This window comes from Notamacropus eugenii, chromosome 4 (genome assembly GCF_028372415.1).
Source record: "Notamacropus eugenii isolate mMacEug1 chromosome 4, mMacEug1.pri_v2, whole genome shotgun sequence".
Classification (NCBI taxonomy): domain Eukaryota; kingdom Metazoa; phylum Chordata; class Mammalia; order Diprotodontia; family Macropodidae; genus Notamacropus; species Notamacropus eugenii.
In genome coordinates, this window is record NC_092875.1 from 34348713 (window position 1) to 34370696 (window position 21984).

At 44.0% G+C, this 21984-nt stretch overlaps 1 protein-coding gene across 5 annotated transcripts in view; it reads right to left on the reverse strand.

Moving 5' to 3' along the window:
* Positions 1 to 20750, reverse strand: part of MAPKAPK5 (MAPK activated protein kinase 5) — a 51464-nt gene extending 30714 nt beyond the window's left edge. For all 5 annotated transcript variants that reach the window (XM_072600433.1, XM_072600431.1, XM_072600430.1 and 2 more), the window contains exons 1-5: positions 20494 to 20750; positions 4142 to 4215; positions 3330 to 3405; positions 2100 to 2197; positions 664 to 772 (exon numbers count right to left, since the gene is read on the reverse strand). In XM_072600433.1, coding sequence (XP_072456534.1) covers positions 664 to 772; positions 2100 to 2197; positions 3330 to 3405; positions 4142 to 4215; positions 20494 to 20529 — 393 coding nt within the window. In that variant the 5' untranslated portion in view covers positions 20530 to 20750. The remainder of the gene's footprint in view (positions 1 to 663; positions 773 to 2099; positions 2198 to 3329; positions 3406 to 4141; positions 4216 to 20493) is intronic.
* Between the last annotated feature and the right edge of the window lie 1234 nt (positions 20751 to 21984).

The following is a 21984-nucleotide window of genomic DNA, read 5'->3' on the forward strand; positions in this document are numbered from 1 at the left end:
AAGAGGTCTATTCTCCAGCTGGAGTTCATGAGGTAAATCATCTCTATGACAACCAAACATGAGGTCACACAGAGGAAGAACCCTCGATAGGGACAGGCAGAAGCAGGGGAAATTCAGAGAAACAAAGATCTTACATACAGTAGGAAATCAAAGAAGAAAGAGAAAGGAAGGCTACACACACATGCTTGCATACACACATGTACACACACACGCATGCACTCACACACACACTTTCCCCACCACCCTTAGTATTTTTACAGGCACAATGATCTTGGAATACACCCCGAAAACACAGTCCCCTAGGCATTATCAGCAATATTTTAACTCAGCCAAGAAATAGCATGTCAGAGATTCCCTATCTCAAAGATACCCATAGCTACCCAGTACCATCCTCCATCATGAGCAGAACAACTAGTCGTGCTGTAGGTTTCAGAGAACAGCAAAGTCAAAGTGGCCATCCCTGCAGCCTGGGGGACCCCCAAAAGGCACCAGTTCACAAAGGTCCCATCTCTCTGCCCAGAGGGCTTTTCCGATCGCATAACAAAGCAGGCAATGAGAGCATCAGATCAAACAAAGCTTTCCTCGGGGCCTCCTTGTTTCCCCCCAACGAAATTGTTCTTGCCCCAAGTTTGCAGCTGGGTGGCTAGGCAGGGGTTCACTTGCCTGCTTTGTTACTTGGCTGGCTTGCTTCTCTGTAAAGTGCCGGTGCTGGCTGATTCTGTGAAATAGCTCTCCCCCTTCCATCATCTCCATTACAATTAGGAGTCGAGCCCTGTTTGAAAGCATTTGATTTTTGTTAAAGTGAAAAAAATACTCAAACATCAAGTTGTTGACTTAACGATGCACATTTCACACCTGGAAAGTGTGCCACCCTTTTATCCATGTTTAAATACTGCTAGATCAATTATGAACTGTCTCTCTCCCCTTCCCCTGGTTCTACCAACCAGACCCTACAGTGCCACACAAAGTTAAGCCAGCTAAGACACAGTCTAAGAAACTAAAATGGAAGCAACCCATTTGTTTTTAGGTCACTGAAAACTTTTTTTGTATCTTTAACAAACTCTTAACTTCATTAAGAATTTAAGATGGGGCAAGATCTTGTAAGCATAGGACCTAATAAATATTCCATAGTATTTTGGATGGGATCACAAGATCCAATATTCTAGTGCTTGGAGATACATCAGAGGCTACCTAGTCCAAAGCTCTCATTTTACTGATGAAGAAACTAAGGCAGCCATAAGGAGATTAAGTGACTTACCCAAGGTCACAGAGCTATAAGCATCAGCGAAATGTGAACCCAGGTTCACTGAATTCAGAGGAAGTGACTTAACACTGCACCACAGAATTATAATGAAAACACTGTCACTGTTCTCCCCTCCTTGCCCCACCCCCCAAAAAATGTGCTTTTGGGGGCATAAGATGGTAATATAACTGATTCTATATCATTAAGATCTGTTCTTCTCTTTTTCACCTAGTCCCCAATGTAACCCATAATATGTATGTGCAAGACGAGGTTACAGAGAGGTATGATCTGTGGTCATGGAACAAAGGGCTGGTGGGAAACAGACCTACTGCAATCCCGTCTTCACTGGTACCAAACCAATGAGCCACCCAACTACAGAGATCATCTCCCATGAAAAATGAGATTCAACCAGAACCTGCCTTGTCCCACTGGAGCTACTAAAAGCAAACAATCAGACATCCCCCCCAAAGTTCCCAAGAAGACTCCTTCTATTTCGGCCACCTCTTTTCAATACGAAGGCTTCATATCTAAATGTTGCTTGCTTCCAAAAGTTTTCACCAATAATGCCTCCTTATCAAATAGAGACCATTTAGTTTGTGATCTATATTTACCAGGGTAGGCCCATGTCCTTCTTTATTTTCAAAGTAAAGTAGTGATGCTTGTTACAAATGGTGAGAAAGCAGATCTGTGCTGGACAACACAAGATGGTAACTTTACAAAAAGTAGAAATTTCTGCTCAATTTCCATTCTAGCAACTGGGGTTTTTTATAGCCAGGTTAACTTTCAAGATTTTGCCTTAAACACCAGCGAGCTGAGAAATGGGAAGCAAGTGTTCCAACTTTCCCAAGCATCTTACCTTGGGCTGGATTCATGAGGAAACTGCACACTGTTAGCGTATACTTCAATAATCTGCACAATATTTGGATGTGTTGCACACATCATATGCAGACGTACCTTAAAGAGAAGAGGAAAGGTTACCATGGAGGGGGTTTTGCAAATGCTTTCCTTCCAAACTTCCAGGGTCCTGAAAGAGCCCAGTGGAATGAGGAGGCAGCATGTTGGGGGGGGGGGGGGGGGGGGAAGCCCAACCCCTGGGACTGACAAAAGGATTTTTTCTGAATAAAAAGAGAAGACTGGATCTTCAAGGAAATCCTCTTACTATCGTCCCAGAAGTTAGATTTGAAAGGGAAGACAAAAGAAACCTCCCCGGCTGTCACTGCAGCAAGGCTGAGGCTGACAATTGCAAGGTCAAAGGTCCCAGCTACCCACACACTCCCTTTCAGTGCTATTTCCATGAACCAAGCTCCCATATGGATGGACTTTGTACCTTACTGTCTAACGGAAAAATGAACCGAACGGTAACAATCAGCCTTGTGCAAAGCCTTACTTTTTGTTCAATAAGTCACTGCTTTTTATTCAAGAGATTCCTATGCATGCGATCTTTGGCAGACTGGAGTAGTCCCAGCAATACAGAAAAAAAAAAAGGCATTCAAGAGCTGTGAAACCAGCCTCACAACAACATGCAGACTTGATTTCAGCCTTCCTAAGAATCCTGTTGAAGTCATCCCACCTAAATCATCACTTTCAGGAGTTCTGTGCCCTCTGTTCACCACTGCTCTGCCTTCTCCCACAAATCCCCTGCCCCTACTCACACATGGAGCTGAGGTCATCCATCCCCAGGCTCCAGTGAACAGACAACTGAGTCAGTATGAACACTTCGGAGATCAAGGACCATAAAGACTCAAAGAAGGTTGAGAGGCTGTTCTCAAGAGTCGTGCCCAAAAGGAAGTGTGTGCCCATTGTATGCCAGTTAGTACTACTTCAACAACACCTTCAAGAGAAGTTTAAATCACAAGCTGAGGAAGGAAGGACAACAGCATGAAGCCCCAGGTGGGAAATCCCAACTCAGCTTTCTGAGTCTAAATGAAATTCTCTTCTATGTGTTTGTGTCACTTTAAAAAGGCAAAATGCTGAATATTTGGCTACTTTAAAGTTAATAAAGGAGGAAAAAGAACTGTTTCTACAAATAAAAATGGAGGAAAGAAAGAAGGAAGGAAAGAAAGAGAAAGACAGACACAGATCATACCTCATTCCGAGCTTTAGGACGATCAAGAAGAATTTTCAGTGCAAATCGTTCTTGGGTAGATTTTTTCACACAGACCCTGTTATGGACAAAAGGGATGTGTGGTCAGAGATCACATTAGAAAGAAAACTCTGTCCTTTATCTAAAGATCTGCATATAAATTATATAAACATTCCCAAGCCATTATCCTCCCCTAAAAGGACTGGCCAAACAATTCTTCCCTATCCAGGTGAATACAGAATAGAAAGAAGTCTGTGTAAGCCAGTAACATTGTGACCAGGACTTGTCTGAGGGCAGGATTCAGTTCTAGTTCCCATCTAACACTCTCACAGTGGAAGCTGCAGGGAGTACAAGTGGCTCTTTTGGCAAAAGCTCTGCAAACGTGGCTCCATAAACTTAACTCCTCATACCACTGCTAAAGCTATGTCAGTGGAAAACACATCTGAGGGAAATACAGAAACTTTTGTATTTATTTTTATTTCTAAATGTACCAAAAAAAAAAATCTTTTAAACAGCTGTAGTGTCATTCTAAGTGATAATTCTATGTTATTTTCAAATCCCGCTGTACACTAGACTTCAAAAACATTCCAAACATCCCTCATCAGCACAGTGTTACCACATTTCTTGCATGGCAAAACTGTTATGCACTATGTTAATATAATCACTGCAAGTCACATATCAACAAGGAATCTGTCAGAAAATTATCTGTATCATCCAAAAAAAGGGGGCAGGGGAGTGGAAAGACAACAACATTTGAGTTAAAATCAATCTAGTATCCATTTCTAAAGCAGACATTCAAATATATACTTTCTTACCTAACTGGACCACTAATTCCAGCTCCCAATTTCTGAGTCCAATTAATATTGTATTCCTCTAAAATGGAGGTCTCCTATTAAAATAAAAAGGGGGAGGGAAAAGGAAATACAGAATTAGTCCCTCAATTAAGATTCAGAATCTCCTAGTCTTCACAGAGACTCTTACACATAGTACATATTTGATCAAATAAATGTTTGCTGAATAAATTAATTCCACTGGGATGACAAAGACGCTCCTTTCACTTAATGTCTCAATTGAAAAGAAACTATGACATAATTCTGGCAGTGGCTTGATGTACGATGTTAATCACTGAAAATTCAGTCACCTTGTTTGGGACAGGGTTTACACCCAAAAAAGGAAGAAGGGCCAAGATAAAAGGCTTTTCTACAAAGCTTATGTAAGCTGCAAAATAATGATAATGACAATAAATAAGAACTTTTGTTTAGATAATTTTTTTCGAAATAACTTCAACAATTGCTCTAAGTCACTATTTAAAAAACGGTGAGATACCACCTCACAACTATCAGATTGGCTAATATAAAAGAAAAGGAAAATGACCAATGTTGGAGGGAATGTGGAAAAACTGGGACACTAATACATTGCTGGTGGAGTTGTGAACTGATCCAGCCGTTCTGGAGAGCAATTTAAAACTGAAAGAGCAAAAAATTGTGCATATTCTTTGACCTAGCAATAGCACTACTAGGTCTGTATGCCAAAGAGATTAAAAAAAAAAAAAAAGGCAAAGGACCTACATGTACTAAAATATTCACAGCAGCTCTTTTTGTGGTGGCAAAGAGTTAGAAATTATGGGGATGCCCATAAACTGGGGAACAGCTGAACAAATTGTGGTCTATCATTCTGATGGAACACAGATAGGAAATGACGAGGAGGCTTTCAGAAAATCTGTAAAGATTTACATGAACGGATGCCAAGAGCAGCGAGCAGAACCACTTATACTGTTACTGCATAGAGTAACAGCAATGCTGTAAGATGATCATCTGTGAATGACGGAGCAAACAATGATCTAAGACAACTCTGAAGGATTTACGAGGAAGAACGCTGCCCAGCTCTCCAGAAAGAGAATTCATGGCGTTTGAGTGCAGACCAAAGCGGACTTTTTTACTTTGTTTTCCTTGGATCTTTTTTGGGGAGGAGGCAGAATTTGTGTTTTTGTTTGCTAATATGTAAATATGTTTTGCATAACTACATGTATAACATACATCAAATTGCCTGCCTTCTCAGGAGGAGGGAGAAAATTTGGAACACAAATTTAAAAAAAAAAAATTAAAGTTCAAAACTTTTCACATGTAATTGGAAATTTTTTTAAAAATACTTCAACAATTTAGTTATAAAACTGCTAAGAGGGGTTCTTAACCTGGGGGTTAGTGAACTCTTTTTTAAATGTTTTGGTACCTGCATTTCAGTATAATTAGTTTCCTTTGTAAGCCTATATCTTGTGCACTTAAAAAAATTCTGAGGAAGGGTCCATGGGCTTCACCAGATTGCCAAAGTCAGTCAGTCATCAAATTTGTATTAGATGCCCACAACATGCTAGGCACTATGCTAAGTACTGAGTATGCAAAGAAAGGCAAAAGACAGTCCCCATTCTCAAGGAACTCACAGTCTAATGAGGGAGACAAGAAGCAAATAACAATGTACAAACAAGACAGAATCAGGATCAGTTGGAGATTATCAGTAGACAGAAGGCACTAGTATGAAGAGGCATCGGAGAAAGGCTTCTCGTCAAAGATGAGATTTTTGCTGGGACTTGGAGGAACCCAGAGAAACCAGGAGATGGAGATGAGGAGGGCATAAATTCCAAGCATGGCAGAAACGCCGTGAAAATGCTCAGAGTCCAGTGTTTTGGCTTGTATATTTGCCTACTAGAAAAGCAGGAAGGGGATAGGTTCCAAAGAGCTTTGAACCCTAAAGGATGTTATACTGAATCCTGAGGTGATATGAAGCCATTAAGAGTTTACTGAATAGGGGTTTATACAATCAGACAAAAACAGACTGGATTGGTGAGAGACTTGAGGCAGAGAATGCAACCAGAAGGTTATTACAATAGCCAAACGTAAGGTTTTAGGTTATCAGAATATATATCAAAAGTGTTGCATAAGTGAGAGATACTACAGAGGCAGAATCAACAGAACTTGGCAAAAGACTGGATTTGGGAGGTGAGAGAGAGAAAGGAGTCGAAGATGACCCCTGGCAAGCCTAGGGATGGGAACCGATGACAATGCCCAATACAGTAATAGGAAAATGAGGAAGAAGGAAGACTTTGGGAGAAAAGATAATGACCAGTTTGAGATGTGTAGAAGAGGCAAGAGACTGGATGACAAGAATAATTAGAGTTGGATAAGCAGATCTGGAGAGGATCACTGGAAACTTTGAAGAGAGTCTCTGTTGAATGATGAAAAAGCAAGACTACAGAGTTAAGAGAGTGAGAGGAGAGAAAGTGGAGGCACTGAATTCATGGGTCCTTGATTTAAAACAAAACCAAAAACAAGTTAAGAACCCATGGAATAACCTGTTCCTGGAAATTTAAGGAACAAGAGTCTAACATATAATACCACATAAAAGAAAGTAAAGTGTGGAAGAGGAAAATATGCTACTAACCAAAATAAATAAGTCAGATAAGAAAATTCAAATAAAAGTCTTAGTGCTAACTAAAAACAAACATCTCTAAATCCTCAACATCACTACCCTGATTAAAAAGCTTATGTTGTTATCAGTCATCAAAGTCTTCCTGGCCCAGAATCATGCCTTGCAGTCGATCAAAGAATGATAAAGAAATACTCCTCAACATCTGTCCAAACCAAGGAGGGAGATCAAAAAACTGTTCCTTCATTTAGCAAATATTTACCAAGTCCATACTATGTGCTATCAGGGGATGTGCAGAGAAATTCTCTGACTTCAAATTGCTTTAACTGTACTGGCAGACAGGTCATCTGAGTAGATAATGAGTAAATAAAGATAATTTAAGGCAAGTGAAAGCATAGTACTAGCAGCTGCAGAGACTAGGAAAGGTCTTTTGTAGGAGATGGCACCAAAACTGAGCCTTGAAGAAAGCTAGAGATCCCAAAAGGTTGTAGTGAAGGGAGAAAGTATTTTACCCACAAATATGAGGCTAGAATAAAACAAATTTCCCCAACTGACAAATGGGCAAAGGATATGAAAAGGAAGTTTTCAGGGGAAAAAAAATCTAAAGCTATCAATAACCTTGTGAAAAAATACTCCTAATCACTAAGGATTAGAAAATGCAAATTTGAGCAACTCTAAGGTTCTACCTTCTGAGTCCTTAGACTGGCAAAGTTGACAGAAAGGGAAAACAACAAATGTTGAAGGGGCTAAGGAAAAACAGGGACAATTAAACAGGGAACAGGAAATCTCCCAGTTATTCTGAAAAGCAATTTGAAACTATGCCTAGAAAGTTACCAACGTATGTATAGCCTGGACCCAGTAATATTACTATAACCCCAAAAGATCCAAGTAAGAGAAAAGAATCATGTGCAAAAATACTGTATACACCCACAACAGCACTGCACTAAATGACAAGAATGTAAGGCTTCCTAATGATAATGATGACCATAGCACTTTCAGGCTTGTGTGTGTGTGTTTGTCCTTTGTTGCCAAAGAAGACCATGCCATCAGAGAAATAATGACATGACTTGTACTTGACATTGTTTTGAGTGAGGGAGGGCTGTGCAGGTCACCAGCTTCCCTTCTCCTCCAGAGCCATCTGAATCCAGTGACCAGATATTCATCAGGATGACTGGAGATGACCCAGGATGAGGCAATTAGGGTTAAGTGACTTGCCCAAGGTCACACGGCCAGTGAGTGTCAAGTGTCTGAGGTGACATTTGAACTCAGGTCCTCCTGACTCCTGCACTGATGTTCTATCCACTGCACCACCGAGCTGCCCCTTCAGGCGCTGTACATGTGCAATCTCATTTGATTCTCCTAACAACCCCAGAGGTAGGCAGCTGAGGAAACTGAGGTATTTGCCCAGTGTCTCACAGCTCATGCCTAGACTGGATTTGAACTCAGGTTTTTTTGTCTCCAGGTCTAGTACTCTTCCCCATTGCACCCTGAGATACCTTCGACATATTATAAAGACAACTTTAAATGTCTTAGGAACGGTAATCATCACAACAAACTACCACCACTCCAGAGGACAAATGATGAAGCTGCCTCCTGACAGTGGGCTCAGCATGAACACCGAGACAGCTTGAGGGGCATGCACGCTGCAGGAATTTGTTTTGCTTTGACTAAGCATGTTTGTAAGAAGCTTTGCTTTCTTTCTTTTTTTTTCTTTTTCAAGGGGGGACAAAAGTGGAAGGGGAAAGGAAGATTTTTGTTCACCAAAAATGTAATTTAATTTTCAAAATGTAATAATTTTCAAAAAAAGAACTAAATAAACTCCTTTGGGAGAGCTGTCTGGAAAAACTTAACACTAAACTTGTATCTATGAGTAAAAGAAACTGCTCCTGTTCTAGGGTTTCCCAAATCCCAGCTCTCCTCCTTTCATTTTCTCAAATACCTTTCCTTGTACAGTTTTATTAATACTTCCATGAATACTGTCCATATTGAAGACAAATTAAATCCTAGCACACCAAAGAGGAAACAGTTCAACATCCTAATGTTAGACTGATTGTAACTGACATGTTTACTCACAAAGCTCAAAGCCAGAAGTGAAAAGTGGGAAGAGATAATAAGTAAAGGAATCTTACTAGAAAGAAAGGCTACCTGACAATTAATCCATCAACAAGCATATATTGAACACCTAATACATGTCAGGTAATAGGCATACAAAGACATAAATGAAATGGGCCTTGCACTCAAGTGTCTTACATTCTAATAAAGGAGACATGAATAAAGATATACACAAGATACACAGTAAATCAATGAACATATTATGTATCAGGCAATGCCCAGGAGATCATACTCTAATAAGGGAGATAAAAATTATATTGGCTTAGAGACAGTTAAATCTCAATTCATGAAAATGCAAGTTCAAAGCCAGCCTCTGCCATTCATTAGCCATGTGACCCTGGGAAAGTCACTTAACCTGTCTGCCTCAGTTTCCTCATCTGTAAAATGAAGATCATAACAGCACTGACCACCAAGGGTTGCGGTAATAAGGAGAGGAGAGGGGAAGGAGAGATGAATGATAGATAGATAGATGGATAGATGGATAGATAGATAGATAGATAGGCAGACAGATAGATAGATAAACGGACAGAGGTTAAGCGTCTTGCTAACCTTAAAGCACTAAACAAACACTAGGTATTTGAGATGGAAGGCACTAACAGTTCTGGTGAGCAAGAAAGACTTTACGTAGAAAACCGATAAGATCAAGCCAATGGGCGGATACATGGAATGAGAAAGAAGCCAGAATAACACGACTGGTTGACAATCTGGAGGCCAGGTGGGGCCCTCAACAGTGACAGGGAAGTTCTGAAAAGGACTGCCTGAGGTTAAGTCTGTTGTGGACATGCTGGGTTTGAAATGCCATTGGACAGGCCGCCGGCAGAGGTGGGACTAGAGCTCGAGGAAAAAACTAGGGCTGGCATACAGACTTCATCACCATCAGCATAGAAGTGAGATCACGTAAAGAAAAGAGAAAAGTGTCCAGCACAGAGCTGGGGGGAATACCCACAGTTAGGAAGTAGTCTTCCAATTCAATTCCACAACCATTTACATACAACATGCTTAATAATTCAAGTGCCAGGCACTGTGCAAGGAACTGTGGATACAAACAAGAAAAAGAAAAGTCAGTCCTGGCTCTCAAGAAGTTTACTGTTTAATGGGGGAAGACATCCACCAAAGGAAGCTGGAAAGGGGTGGGAGGCCTCAGGAGGTGGCTGGTGCAGGGCATCTTGGTCTGGAAAGCTGGAACCAAGTGAACTGCTAATGGAAAGTGAGGGAACTAAAAGGTCCAAATGCTGCGTTCTAGAAAGGAAGGCTCTGGGAGGAGGCTGGGGAGAGAAGGCTGAGCAAGGAAGTAGTTCAGTACTCAAGGCTGAGTTAACAGTATGGTGAGAAGATTTTTTTCATGAAGATCCAGAAAAAGAGAATGAGAGAGAATGGTCAGGTAGGCCAAGACCCCAGAGACAGCAGGGTCTCAAAAACCCAGAGAGGAGCAAGAACCCAAGAGAATGGGATCAAGCATCAAATGCTGCAGAGAAGACAAAAAGGAAGAGAACTGAAAAAAGGCCATTCAATTGGCAACGATGAGAACACTGGTAAGTTCAAAAAGAGCAGACAGATCACAGAGGGTTTAGAAGAGAAAGAGGAGAGTGAGCAGAGGCCCCTCAGATTTCTGGCTGGTTGATTTTCTCCTCTAGAGGCAGATAGGTGGCATGGAATGTTGGACCTGGAGGCAAGAAGACCCGAGGTCAATCTGAGCTTTGCGACCTTGGGCCAATCACTTAGTCTCTCTCTCAAATTCAGTTTCCTCTATAATAGCAGTAACTACCTCCCAGAATTGTTGTGAATATCAAATGAGAAAACACCTGGGAAGCATTTTGCAAACCTTAAAGTGCTATATAAATGCTATCTATTACCATCATTATCGTCATCATCTTTGCTGTCATTATTATGGTATTTATCTACAGAGAAGATATAGAGGCCAACAGCTAGTAGAGAAGGTAGGACCGAATGAGGGGTTTTTTCAAGGATAACAGAAACATGGGCATGTCTGTAGACAGAAAGAAAGGAGTCAGTTGACAGGGAAAGACTGAAGATAAAGAGAGAGGGCTGAAATACTGGCAGAGGAAACTGCGGGAAAAGCCCAGAAAGGATGGGATTAAAGGACTTTGTAGAAGAGCAGGTCTTGGTAAGATGACAGGCCACATCTTCAACAGAGATTAAAGGAGATAATGGGGGATGATGTTAGGAGGATATGAGACAGAGGACATCGACAGAACAGGCAGCTTTTAGAAAATGGCCTCAATTTTTTTCAGTGAAATGTGAGGTAATGTTCTCAGCTGAGAGAGTGGGGGGAAGAGACTTGAAAAAAGATGAGGAGCTTTAGCATAACCTTTGGGGTAAGCGGGATACAAGATTGCTGCAGAAAGTGCAAGACAACAGATTTGCAGCGGAGCCAATTAGCACAGTTCTGTGCACCCCTCCAGCTCCATTCAGCAGCACATGAAGAGCAGAGGAGGCCAGGGTCATCCAGGCTAGAGGTCTGGTAAGGCAGGACCCGTGAATGAGACAAGGGAGTCAAGATTTAGGAGACAGTCTACAGTTGAACTGCTGACCTGATTCCAGCGGTCAAGACTGACGAGGGAGAAGAATAGGGTGAGCATAGTAGAGAGCTAACAGAGTACTGAGAAGGGGAGAAAGTGGAAGTCATGGTGGGAACAGTTTTAGGGGATATAAGGCAGAGGTAATACAGAATATGAAAAACAGAATTTTGGAAAAGTTGTGGGAGAGAGAAAGATTAAGAGTATGACCATCCCTGTGTGAAGCTGAGGTACAGCAGAGGAGGTCATGGACATTGAGCAGATTGAAGATCTCGGATGTTGGGGTATTTGAGGGCACATGAACATGTATGTTGAAGTCCCCTTTAAGGAGACAAGGACCAAAGTTGGGGTGGAAAAAAAGATTGTAAATAGGAGTACTAAGTTTACCAAGGAAAACGTGAATGGCTAAACCTGGCCATGAAGGTCTTTAGATGCCAAACAGAAATTTACATTTGGTCCTGTAGGTTATATGGAGCTACTGGACTTTCTTGCCTAGAGGAGCAACACTGGTCAATTGACAAGGCTCTATTTTATTCCAGTTTTTTTCCTGTATGTGAAATAGAAAGCAAAATGGCAGCCCCTGAGCTCAAAGAGCTTACTTCTTACTGAGGGAGAAAATGGGCAAAACTCAATCCACACAAAATGGACACAAGGTGACCTACTAGGGAAGAACAAGCTGAAGGGATCAAGAAAGTTCCGATGAAGAAAAAAAAGGGGCACTCAAGTTAAATCTGAAAGAAATGAAGGACTCTGAGAGGCAGAGATCTGAAGAGATTACATTCTAGGCACAGGGGACAACATGTACCCAAAGCACCGTCAGTAAGGAACAGCCTGGCCGGTCTGGAGATCTGCAAAAAGAAATGACATTAACATAAATCTTGAGAAGGCTGGCCTCTTCTGCTTGGCTCTGAAGAGGCTTCCAGTGCCAAACTGAGAAACTGTATTTGATCCCTTCAGCCCTGGGATTCAAACTTGGCCAAATCTTGTCACTTCTATCTCCATAACACCCTCACTTGTGTCCTTCTTACCACTCACAGTCAATACCCTCTTTTAAAGCTGGATCTTTCACCCAGACTTTCCATATCTTCTGGATTGACATCCCTGCCTTAAGTCTGCCCTACACAGCCAGCAGTGATTTTCCTAAAGCAAGAGTCTGAACATTACCATACTGCCTTCTTCACCATTCCCAACATATCACACTATTTCCTATTTGGGTGTTTCTACACTGGCTGTCCTCACCTGAAAGACAGTCCTTCCTCACCTCTGCCTCTTAGAATCCCTGGTTTCTCTCACAGTTCAGCTTAAAAATAATAGTTAATAAAAACAGCATTAACATAGCAATTTAAGCTCTTTGCAAATATTATCTCATTATAACCTCACAACACTTCTAGAAAGTAGGTGCTAACACCCTGGTTTAATAGATGGAGGGACTAAGGCAGCCAGGTTAAGGGCCTTGCCAACGGTCACACAGCTTGTAGGATCTGAGGTTGGATTTGAACTCAGGTCTCCTTGACTCTGGGCCCTGCACTCTACCCACTGCCTCTTGAGCCATCCTCCTGGATGACATTCTTCCTCATCCCCTCAGATGGTAGTTCCTGCCTTCCCTCCCCTCCAGTTTACCTCATATGTGTATCTACACATTCTATGTGTTTGTATGTATGGGTATATTGTCATATTCTTGCTCCACATTACAGCATTTGTATCCCCAGTATCTAACAGTGCCTGGCACATAGCAGTCACTTAATAACTACTTGACTGACTAACTATAGGGATACTAGGCAGGCAATTGAGTGAGTGCGTGGCTTGAGGGAGTGACATGACCAGAAGTGTTTTAGGAACATCATTTTTTCAGCTTTGTGCAGGACTGATTGGGGTGGGAGGAGATTTGAAGCAAGGACTCTAAGTAGGAGGCAACTGGACCCATCCAGGTGGGAGGTGAAAAGGGCCATTTGGGGAGAGAGATGCAAACAAATGTGAGGGACACTCCCTCAATACAGAGGTAAAAGGAAAGTCTAGCTCTGTATTTGGCAAAATACTTGGCAACAATATGGCAGTTTATTGAATGGGGGTGGAGGGGGAAACCACAAGGATGAGGAAGCTGAGGAGGAGTCCCAGGTTATGAACCTGAGCGATGGAAGGATGGTCGTGCCCTCAACAAAAATAAGAACATTCAAAAGAGGTGAAAATTGTGGGGAGAAGATGAGACCACCTGACTAAAATATGAAGTAGATTGTTGAATATTTCCCTGGAGATCTTTACCATAAAGTTCCTAGTATCTCTACCCACGGTGGCCCTGAGGGACTATTTCTTAATAAGCATTTATTTTATCTGCTACCATATGCCAGGTACTTCAATATTTTTTTCTTTTCTATAATTTTATTATATATTTTGTTTTCAAATCACCTGTATCTCCCAATATAACCTCCCTCTCCTTCTGTCCCTCCCCTTCCCAGAGGGCCACAGTAACAAATAATTTTTAAAAAGGAAAACTAATTTATCAAACTCATCAACAGTGAAAAAGCCTGACATTATATGCAGTGTTCCACACCCATAATTCTTGGCCTCTGAACACGGGGAGGGGCAAAGCCTTCCCATATCTCTTCTCTACAACCTCACTTAGTCATTACACTTTGGCCACATTCCATTCCAATTGCAGTGCTGTGGCTACTCTTGCATGGTTATATTCATTGTGTATATGTACATATTATTCTTGAGATTCTGCTTACTTCACTTTGCATCAGTTCATGTGGCTTCCCATGCTTCTCTAGAGTTTTTATAGTCATCACTTCTGAGAGTACAATAATATTCTATTACACTCTTGTCCCATAATCTGCTTAGGCTTTTCCCCATTCACTGACATCTACTTTGTTTCTAATTCTTTGGTACTAGAAAAAGTTGCTATAAATATTTTGGTGTATATGGCGCCTTTCTTTTTATCAGTGAACTCCCTGAGGTACATGCCTAGCAGTGGAATTTCTGGGACAAAGGGCATAAACATTTTAAATCACTTTCTTCACATAATTCCAAACTTTCCAGAATGGCTGTTCCAACTCACAACCCCACCAAAAATGCAACCCTGTGTCCATCTTTCCACATCTCTAACGCTAATTACTCCTGGGTCTTAATGGTTTTTTTGGTCATCGTTGCCAACCTGTTCAGTATAAAGTAAACCTCCTGGTTGTTCTTAATTAAGTTTCTCTTATTAGTGACTTGGAGCATCATTTCACACAGCTGCTCAGAATTTACAATTCTTCGGGTAGGAATTGTTGGTTCATATCCTATGACTACTTGTCTATTGGAGAAAAGCTTTGGGCCATATATTGTGGTTAGTATCCAATACATCTTAGATATCAGATCCTTACCAGCGGTGTTGCTATAGAGCTCTTTTCCCAGGTGACCACTTCCTTTCTTATCCTAGATGCATTAACTTTGTTCATGCATAAGCTTTTCAATTTCGTGTATTAGAAATTATCATTTTACTTTTGTAATCAACTCTTTCATACCTTTATTGGTTAATAATTCATCCTCTAGCCAAGGCTGTAAAAGATTCTGGCTCTGGTTTTCTTCTCATTTTTTTATAATAGGATCATTAATGTTTCTGTTGTATATCAATTTTTGAGTTTACTATGACATATGATCTACCTAGATGCTTCCTAAAACAAATACTCCGATGGGCCTTTGCTCTCACTGACACAATACTCCTCCAATCCATCAAAACCTGACTAAGTCATTTAGCTCTCAATTATGTCTAAGGCTCCCCAGAGGAAATCCTCCTTCTCCACCCCTCCCCACCTATAACATTCACTCCCTAAGCGGACGGTGGGACAATCACATGAGCTCAGTTCTGGACCACAGTGTGTGCTGTGCTGTTCCCACAATAACTGCACTAAATTCGACACCAATATGGAAAACCCCACGCTCTAGACCCAAGAACAGTGAGGACAACCAAGTCATGTAAGGAGGGATCAAGGTGCAACATCTAAAATAGACTAGGTCAGGGCTCGGGAGCTGATTTCAAAGCTAATCAACTCAAGCAAATAATGTTCTAATTTAAAAATATTTATTGAACACCTACTAGGTGTAAAACAGAATGCTAGGAAACATGGAAGAATAAATATGTAAACCTGAGTACTGCAAAAGTTTACAGTCCAGTAAAGGAGATATAGCAAGGGCACTAGAATCAAGTATTATTAAAGCAGAATGGGGTAATGGTTACATGGATGATGTGAAGAACTAAAAGAATTCAAAGGGCAGAACAGAAATCTAAGACTGTCCACTAGAGTGAAAGTCAACAGGCACTTATTATTAAGTACCTACTATGTGCCAAGTACTGGGCTATGGCACTTTCCCTTCTCTTCTTCAAGCTAGCCTCCTTCAGTCCTTTCAAGCTCCTTCAGTCCTCCAAGAGTCCTCAAACAGCACAGGCCTCAGGCTTTCTATAATGCATCACTGCAAAGGCCAACATGGTCCAGTGGACAAAGTTCTGGACTTGGACTCCTATGCCCTGAGTTCACAGTCTACCTCTGCTACACATTTACCTACTATCTGTGTAACTAACCTCTCTTAAGGTCTCATGACCTCCTTTTGAATTAAACAAAAGTCAGCCTTGAAAGGACCCTCAAAGATGATTGACTCCAAAGCATTTCCACATACAAACTATCATTTGGAAAGGGCCAACAAGTGGTCAACCAGCCCTGCTCAAGGATGTCTAGCACCTCCCACAGCAGCCCAGGCTACTAGTGGTCATTCTAATTGCTAGGGAATTTCAACTGATGTCAAGACTAAGTGTGCCTTGGCCTCTTCCACCCACTGCTCCATCTTCTGATCTCAGGCACCAAGCAAAACGAGTGACTGGGTCTCCCAGTCCTTCCACCTCTAGGGCAAACAGCCCTTACTCATGTGGCATAATCTCAAGGCCTTTCCCACTACTACTTATCCTTTTCTTGGTGGTCTCCAATTCATCTCCAGGCTTTCTAAGTGTGGCCCCTCAGCCTGAACAGCACCAAGGCTGCTAACACCACAAATAAATGAATTCCCCAAGATGTCACAGAACCAAAGTTTTATGGGAACAAAAGAGGCCCAAACTAGGAACTGATGGTTACTGCAAGACATTTCCATCAGATACTCTTTTAATTCCACCACTCCCTAACAACACACTTCTAGAGGGCTTTAAGGTGACCTAAAAACCAAGCTAGGTAATGCAGGCAGTCTCATTCCCATTTCACTAAAGAGAAAAACAGAGGCTCAGAAAGATGTGACTTGACTGCTTCATAGTCAGTCAGGGTCAAACTTGGGTCTTCAGACGTCAAGGCCTGTGCCAGCTTGTGCCATGCTGCCTCTGAGAAGGCACTGAACCCATGCAAGGCGATGCATAACAGGCAACTCTATTTGGTACCAACAAGTTGTATGTAACTATTAGTAAAGCTGTTAATCAAGAAAAGCTGTAAAACACGGAGGCCAGAAAATTAATTTGGGCTGTGCTCAAAAAAAGTCTTTTCCTGAGCTGAAAATTCTGACTTTCTAAACTACATGTCCTATTTACGTACCTGAAAAACACAGACTAGGAGGCTTGCAAGCATACACGCAATTTTTTCCCTTGGGTCATCTTCACAATAGCATATAATTCAGTCATAAAATTTAAAAAAAAATTTCCAATTCCCAAAGAAGAAGAGTCAGATACAACAAAGCAGAAAATGAATTTTAAACCTTGATTTTTTTAAAGGCATAGGTCTTTCTCAGTATTTAAACTGCTTCCCAAGCTTCCTTGAAAAGTCGATACTCCTACTACACCAAATAGTCCCTAGTACATATTGTCTAAGAGAAGACCTAGTAGACAAAAAAGCAGATAAAAAGCCAACCTGAAAACCTGGGTTCAAGTTCTGTCTTTTACCTTATATTAGTCATGTAAGTAACTCTGGCCAACCACTGAACCAACCAGGCTGACCTAACGTTCCAAAGTGCAGAGGCACTTACCTACCTTGATAATGGGAGTCTCCTCACCCCTGGGCTACCTATAACAATGAAGTCCCTGGCCTGGTGCTGAACTCTATATCACTGCTTATAAAATACACAAAAAACTGAACTGACGTAAGTACTGACCCAGTCACTGGAAGCCACCCTTCCAGGGTTCATATGCAGAAGGAAGTCTAAGCTGCCAAAGCAAGCCTGTGTCAGGGAGACAACCCGAAGAAGAATGAAATACTCTGACAGATCAAAAACTTTGGTTTACAAGATGTCAGGAACAAATGATACACATCAAACTTTTCATCAAAAGTGGCATGACAGCTTCTAGCTTGCTTCTACATTGTACAGTTTAAGCCCTCATACTTTCTAGACATATATCCATCAAAATAATTTTCAGACATGTCAAGAACAATTTGGCTTGTTTCATTTTAAAAGAAAAAAATCCATCTACAAGCATTTAAGTACTTCCTGAGTGCCAGGCATTGTGCTAAGCACTCAAGATTCAAAGAAAAAGAAGCCAAAACAGGAAGAAAAAAATAGACTTTAGAAAACTCATTTTATTATGGGCCCCTTAAAAATCCCATTTATTTGTCTCTCCCCTAGTAAAGAAAGCAATAAGTCAGTAAGCACTCTTAGTTCTTCTTAAACATATTAAAACTCAACAGGAGAACCTGCAGAGGTTTGGAGGTCAAACCAAGGACTTTTGGAAGCACATTTCTTATCTCACAAGGGAAATCCTATTATTCTGTCCATTCATTTTCCAGATGAAGCTCAGAGCTGTGTAGGGAACGGTCTAGCTCACACAGCTACAACATCAGCAGAGGCAAGAATTGAAGTCCCAATTCCGGACTCCAAGGTGGGAGCTCAAATTCATCCCCTTCCACTGCCTCTGCTCTGCACAGCAGGATTCCCTTTGGAGAGAATGCTTCAAAGTATCCAAAGTCATCAAAAAAGCAGCCAAAATGCTCCCTAAAAACTCCAAAGTCAATCCCTTTCCTGGAACTCACTTCCAGACAGACACATGCATATAGTTTCAAGAGAAATAAGCCATAGTCATACAGGACACTCTCCTGTTTGGTCTAATTAAGTCATGTAAGAACCTTAAATGTTAACTGATCACTCATAGTATCAACACCTTTTTCAAGAATTTGTTTGGGGTTGTTTGTTCTTTGTTACCCTAGGGGAAGGGGGAGAAGGAAGAGCCAAAGTAGGAATGGGAAGGGCAGAAAACCTAGAGAATGTTACTCCCTCCAGACAGTACCAGATGCTGGGGTGAAGGGGGAAGGGCTGCTCACCAGCACCTTTGGAAGCAGAAGGGATGGCTGGGGAGGGGCGGGGGAGAGGGTGTTGCTGGGGCAGAAGTGGTGTGTAGAGGACAGAGACCTCTAAACTAAGCCTCAGAAATCCTGGTTTAAATCCCATCTCTGCCCTGAATTAGTCTGGGACCACAGCCAGGATGGCTTTCAGCTTCCACATCGATGAAGATGGATTACAAACAACTATCTAAAAGCGTGGTGGAGTGGAAAACTCTGAGGTTTCAAGCTTAGCTCTGCTCTTTGCTACCTGTTGAGACTTTGAGGGAAGTACTAAATCTCTGTAAAAGAAGAGGGATGGTATCTAAGATGGTAAGAAGACGATATCTAAGCCCTTCCACTCCAAATAAACTTTGGGCAAACCTGATGCCTCAGTTTATCGTTCTACAAAATTAGAGGCTTGAACTAGACAGTCTCTGAGACCCTTTCCAGTTTTAAATTCTATGATATTGCAACCTCCCAGGGTGGTGTAAACCAGAAAGAAAACCATCCATAAAGGAGAGTTATACCCACATGCCCGGCTTTGAGCAGAAGGAAAGGAAGGACCAAGGTATGGTGTTGTGAGTAGGAAGGCAGAGACATGAACAGCAGGCAAGTGGGAACAGTGCAGAGAGCACTAAATTCGGAGTCAAAAGACCTGGGCTTAACTCTTGGTTCTTTTGCTTGCTGCCTTTGTTTCTTTGGATAAATTCTTTCCCCAAGGAGGGCCTTAATTTCAGGTGTTAAAAGATGTTAGACTAGAAGATCTCTAAGTGCTTCCCATATCTCTTCTCATTTAAACCCAACTCTGTGTGATAAGGAAGGGGAGTATTATCCCCATTTGACAGATAAGGAAACTCCCACAGCTACTATCCAAAGCTATCTTCCGGATACCAAGTCCAGCGCTCCACCCACTAACTCCACTGCCTTATGTAGATGTATAACACACACACAAGGACCATCTCAGGAAGAAAAAAAAAGGGGGAGTGGGGGGTGGATTTTGACCCAAAACTTTCTAATCCAAGGTCAGCACCCTGGCCCTGGTGAGCCTTCTGCATGGTCAGCCTGACCGACAGCCTTCCTCTAGACAAGCTGGAGGAAACTGAGGCTACCAAGGCCCTCTGTCCTTCCACTGAGATGGTCGTTTGGGGGGATGCTCAGGGAGGAGGTCCTTCTTCTCCAGCTCTGGAGGCATGGAATTCTGGCACACGTTAGTTGTCTAAATGAACATCATCTCTCAGGGGAGCCTCAGGACAACCCTATGATGAGGGTACCATTTCACAGAGACAAACTGAGGCTCAGGGAGATGAAGGCCCCTCTCCCTCGGCCTCCTCCCAAGAGCCTGGCCCAGGAGTCCCACCAAAGCTCTCCTGGATGACCGCCTCTCAGCCCCCACCCTCTCCCGAGGGGGCACCCCAGTTAGCAGCAACGTCTCCATTTCACAAAAAGGGGAAACCGAGGCCCCCAGAGCTGGTGAACATCAAGGGGCCGGCTGTGAAGACTGCCTGGGGACCTCGGACCGTGGGCCGAGTCTGCCTGCCTCAGTCTCCCCACCTGTAAAATGGAATCTGCGATAGCACTTGCCCCCTGGAGCAGTCGTGAGGCTCACGGCGGTGACACCTGTCATCGGCGGCTCCCGGTAACGTCTCATCGGAACTTCGCAGTGAGAGGCGGGTGATGTCACTATTCACGGAGGGGACACCGAGGCCGGAGGAGGCTGCGGTGCCTCCCCGTGGCGCCCCAAACCAGCCCAGGGTAGCTAAGAGCGCCCCTTCATCTCTCCCCCGCTGCGCACCCCCGGGCGGCCGCGGAGGCTGGGGGCCCTCCTTCTTCCCCGCCTACCTTGATGTTCTTCTCCATCTCCGTGTCCGCGGACATGCTCCTCGGCGCGGTCCCCGCGGCCCGGACGCGGCGCGGGCGGCCCCGGCCCCCGGGGGGCGAGGGAGGGCTCGGGGGCAGCGGGGCCGGGGGCGCTAGGCCGGCGGCGGGCGGGGGCTCCCCTCGGGGCGGCTGCTGCTGCTGCCGCCGGCGCCGCGGCCTCCCCGCCTCATCCCCGGGCTCCGGGGGCGGAGCGAGGAGAGGGGCCGAGGCCCCGCCGCCGCCGCCGCCCGCCCCGCCGCCGCCCGCGCCGCCGCCGCCGCTCAGGCCCGCCGCGGCCGCCAGCTCCCGCCGCGGAGCCGCCGCCGCCGCCGCCGGGGCCTCCGCCGCCACCGCCGCCGCCGCGATCCCGCTCCGGCTCGGGCTCCCGCTCCTGCTCCCGATCCCGCCGCCGCCGCCGCCGCCGCCGTCGCCTCAGCGCCAGACATCGCCGGGACACCCGCGCCGGGCCGCCCCGCCGCCTGCCCGACCGCCGCTCCCGGCCCGCCACGCCCAGCCCGCGCCGGGCGACCGCCTGAAGAAGCCTCGAACCCGCCGACGCATGCTGCCCCGGCGCCGGAATTTTCCGAGCCCGCCCCGAGCCGCGGGGACGCCGAACAGGCGTCCCCGGGACCCGCCCGGCTGCGCGACACCGGCACGGGAGGCCCCCGCCTCGCCTCAGCCTCCGCCCTCCCGGCGGCCCGCCTGGGGTCCTTCGACAGCTACGGTCTCCGAGATGATGACGTCATTAGAAACCGGAGTGGGCGGGGGAGGGAGGCGGGGGAGGGGGCGGAGCAACCTGAGACTTTGCAGAGAATGTTCGGAGAGCCTGGAATGCGCACGTGTGAGCCACGTGGGCTGCTGTTCCTGGGCTAGTGGAAACAGACAAGAGCTGAAAGGGACCGACCATCCCTCATTTCACAGAGGAGGAAACTGAGACCCAAAGGGTAACCAGCAGAGAGAATCCAGAGTGTCCTGGATCCAGGGATGGAAGGAACCTCAGTGACCCTCTACCAACCACCACTCATTTTACAAAGGAGGAAATTGAGGCCAAGAGAAATTAAGTGACTATGGAATTCACACAGTCAGAAAATCCTACTAGAGCTGGAAGAGCCCTCAAAAACCATCCAGACCAACCCCTTCATTTTACCAAAAAAAGCAAGTCCCTGGGAGGCCTTTGACTTGTGAAAGCTCACACAATACCATAGACAAGATTCAAAAGATCCTATCAAGTGTCAACAAGCATTTATTAAGCACCTACTGTGTGCTAGGCTCTGTACTAAATTCTGGGGTTATAGAAGAAGATCAGATTAGTCCTTCTGGACGAATTCACATTCTAATGGAGGAGAGAACATACAGACCCTCTTTGTACAAATAAGATATATACAGGGTAAGGTGGAGATAATAGACACAGGGAAGACATTAGCATTTAGAGGGACAAGGAACAATTTTGTTCAGAAGGTGGGGTTTTAGCTG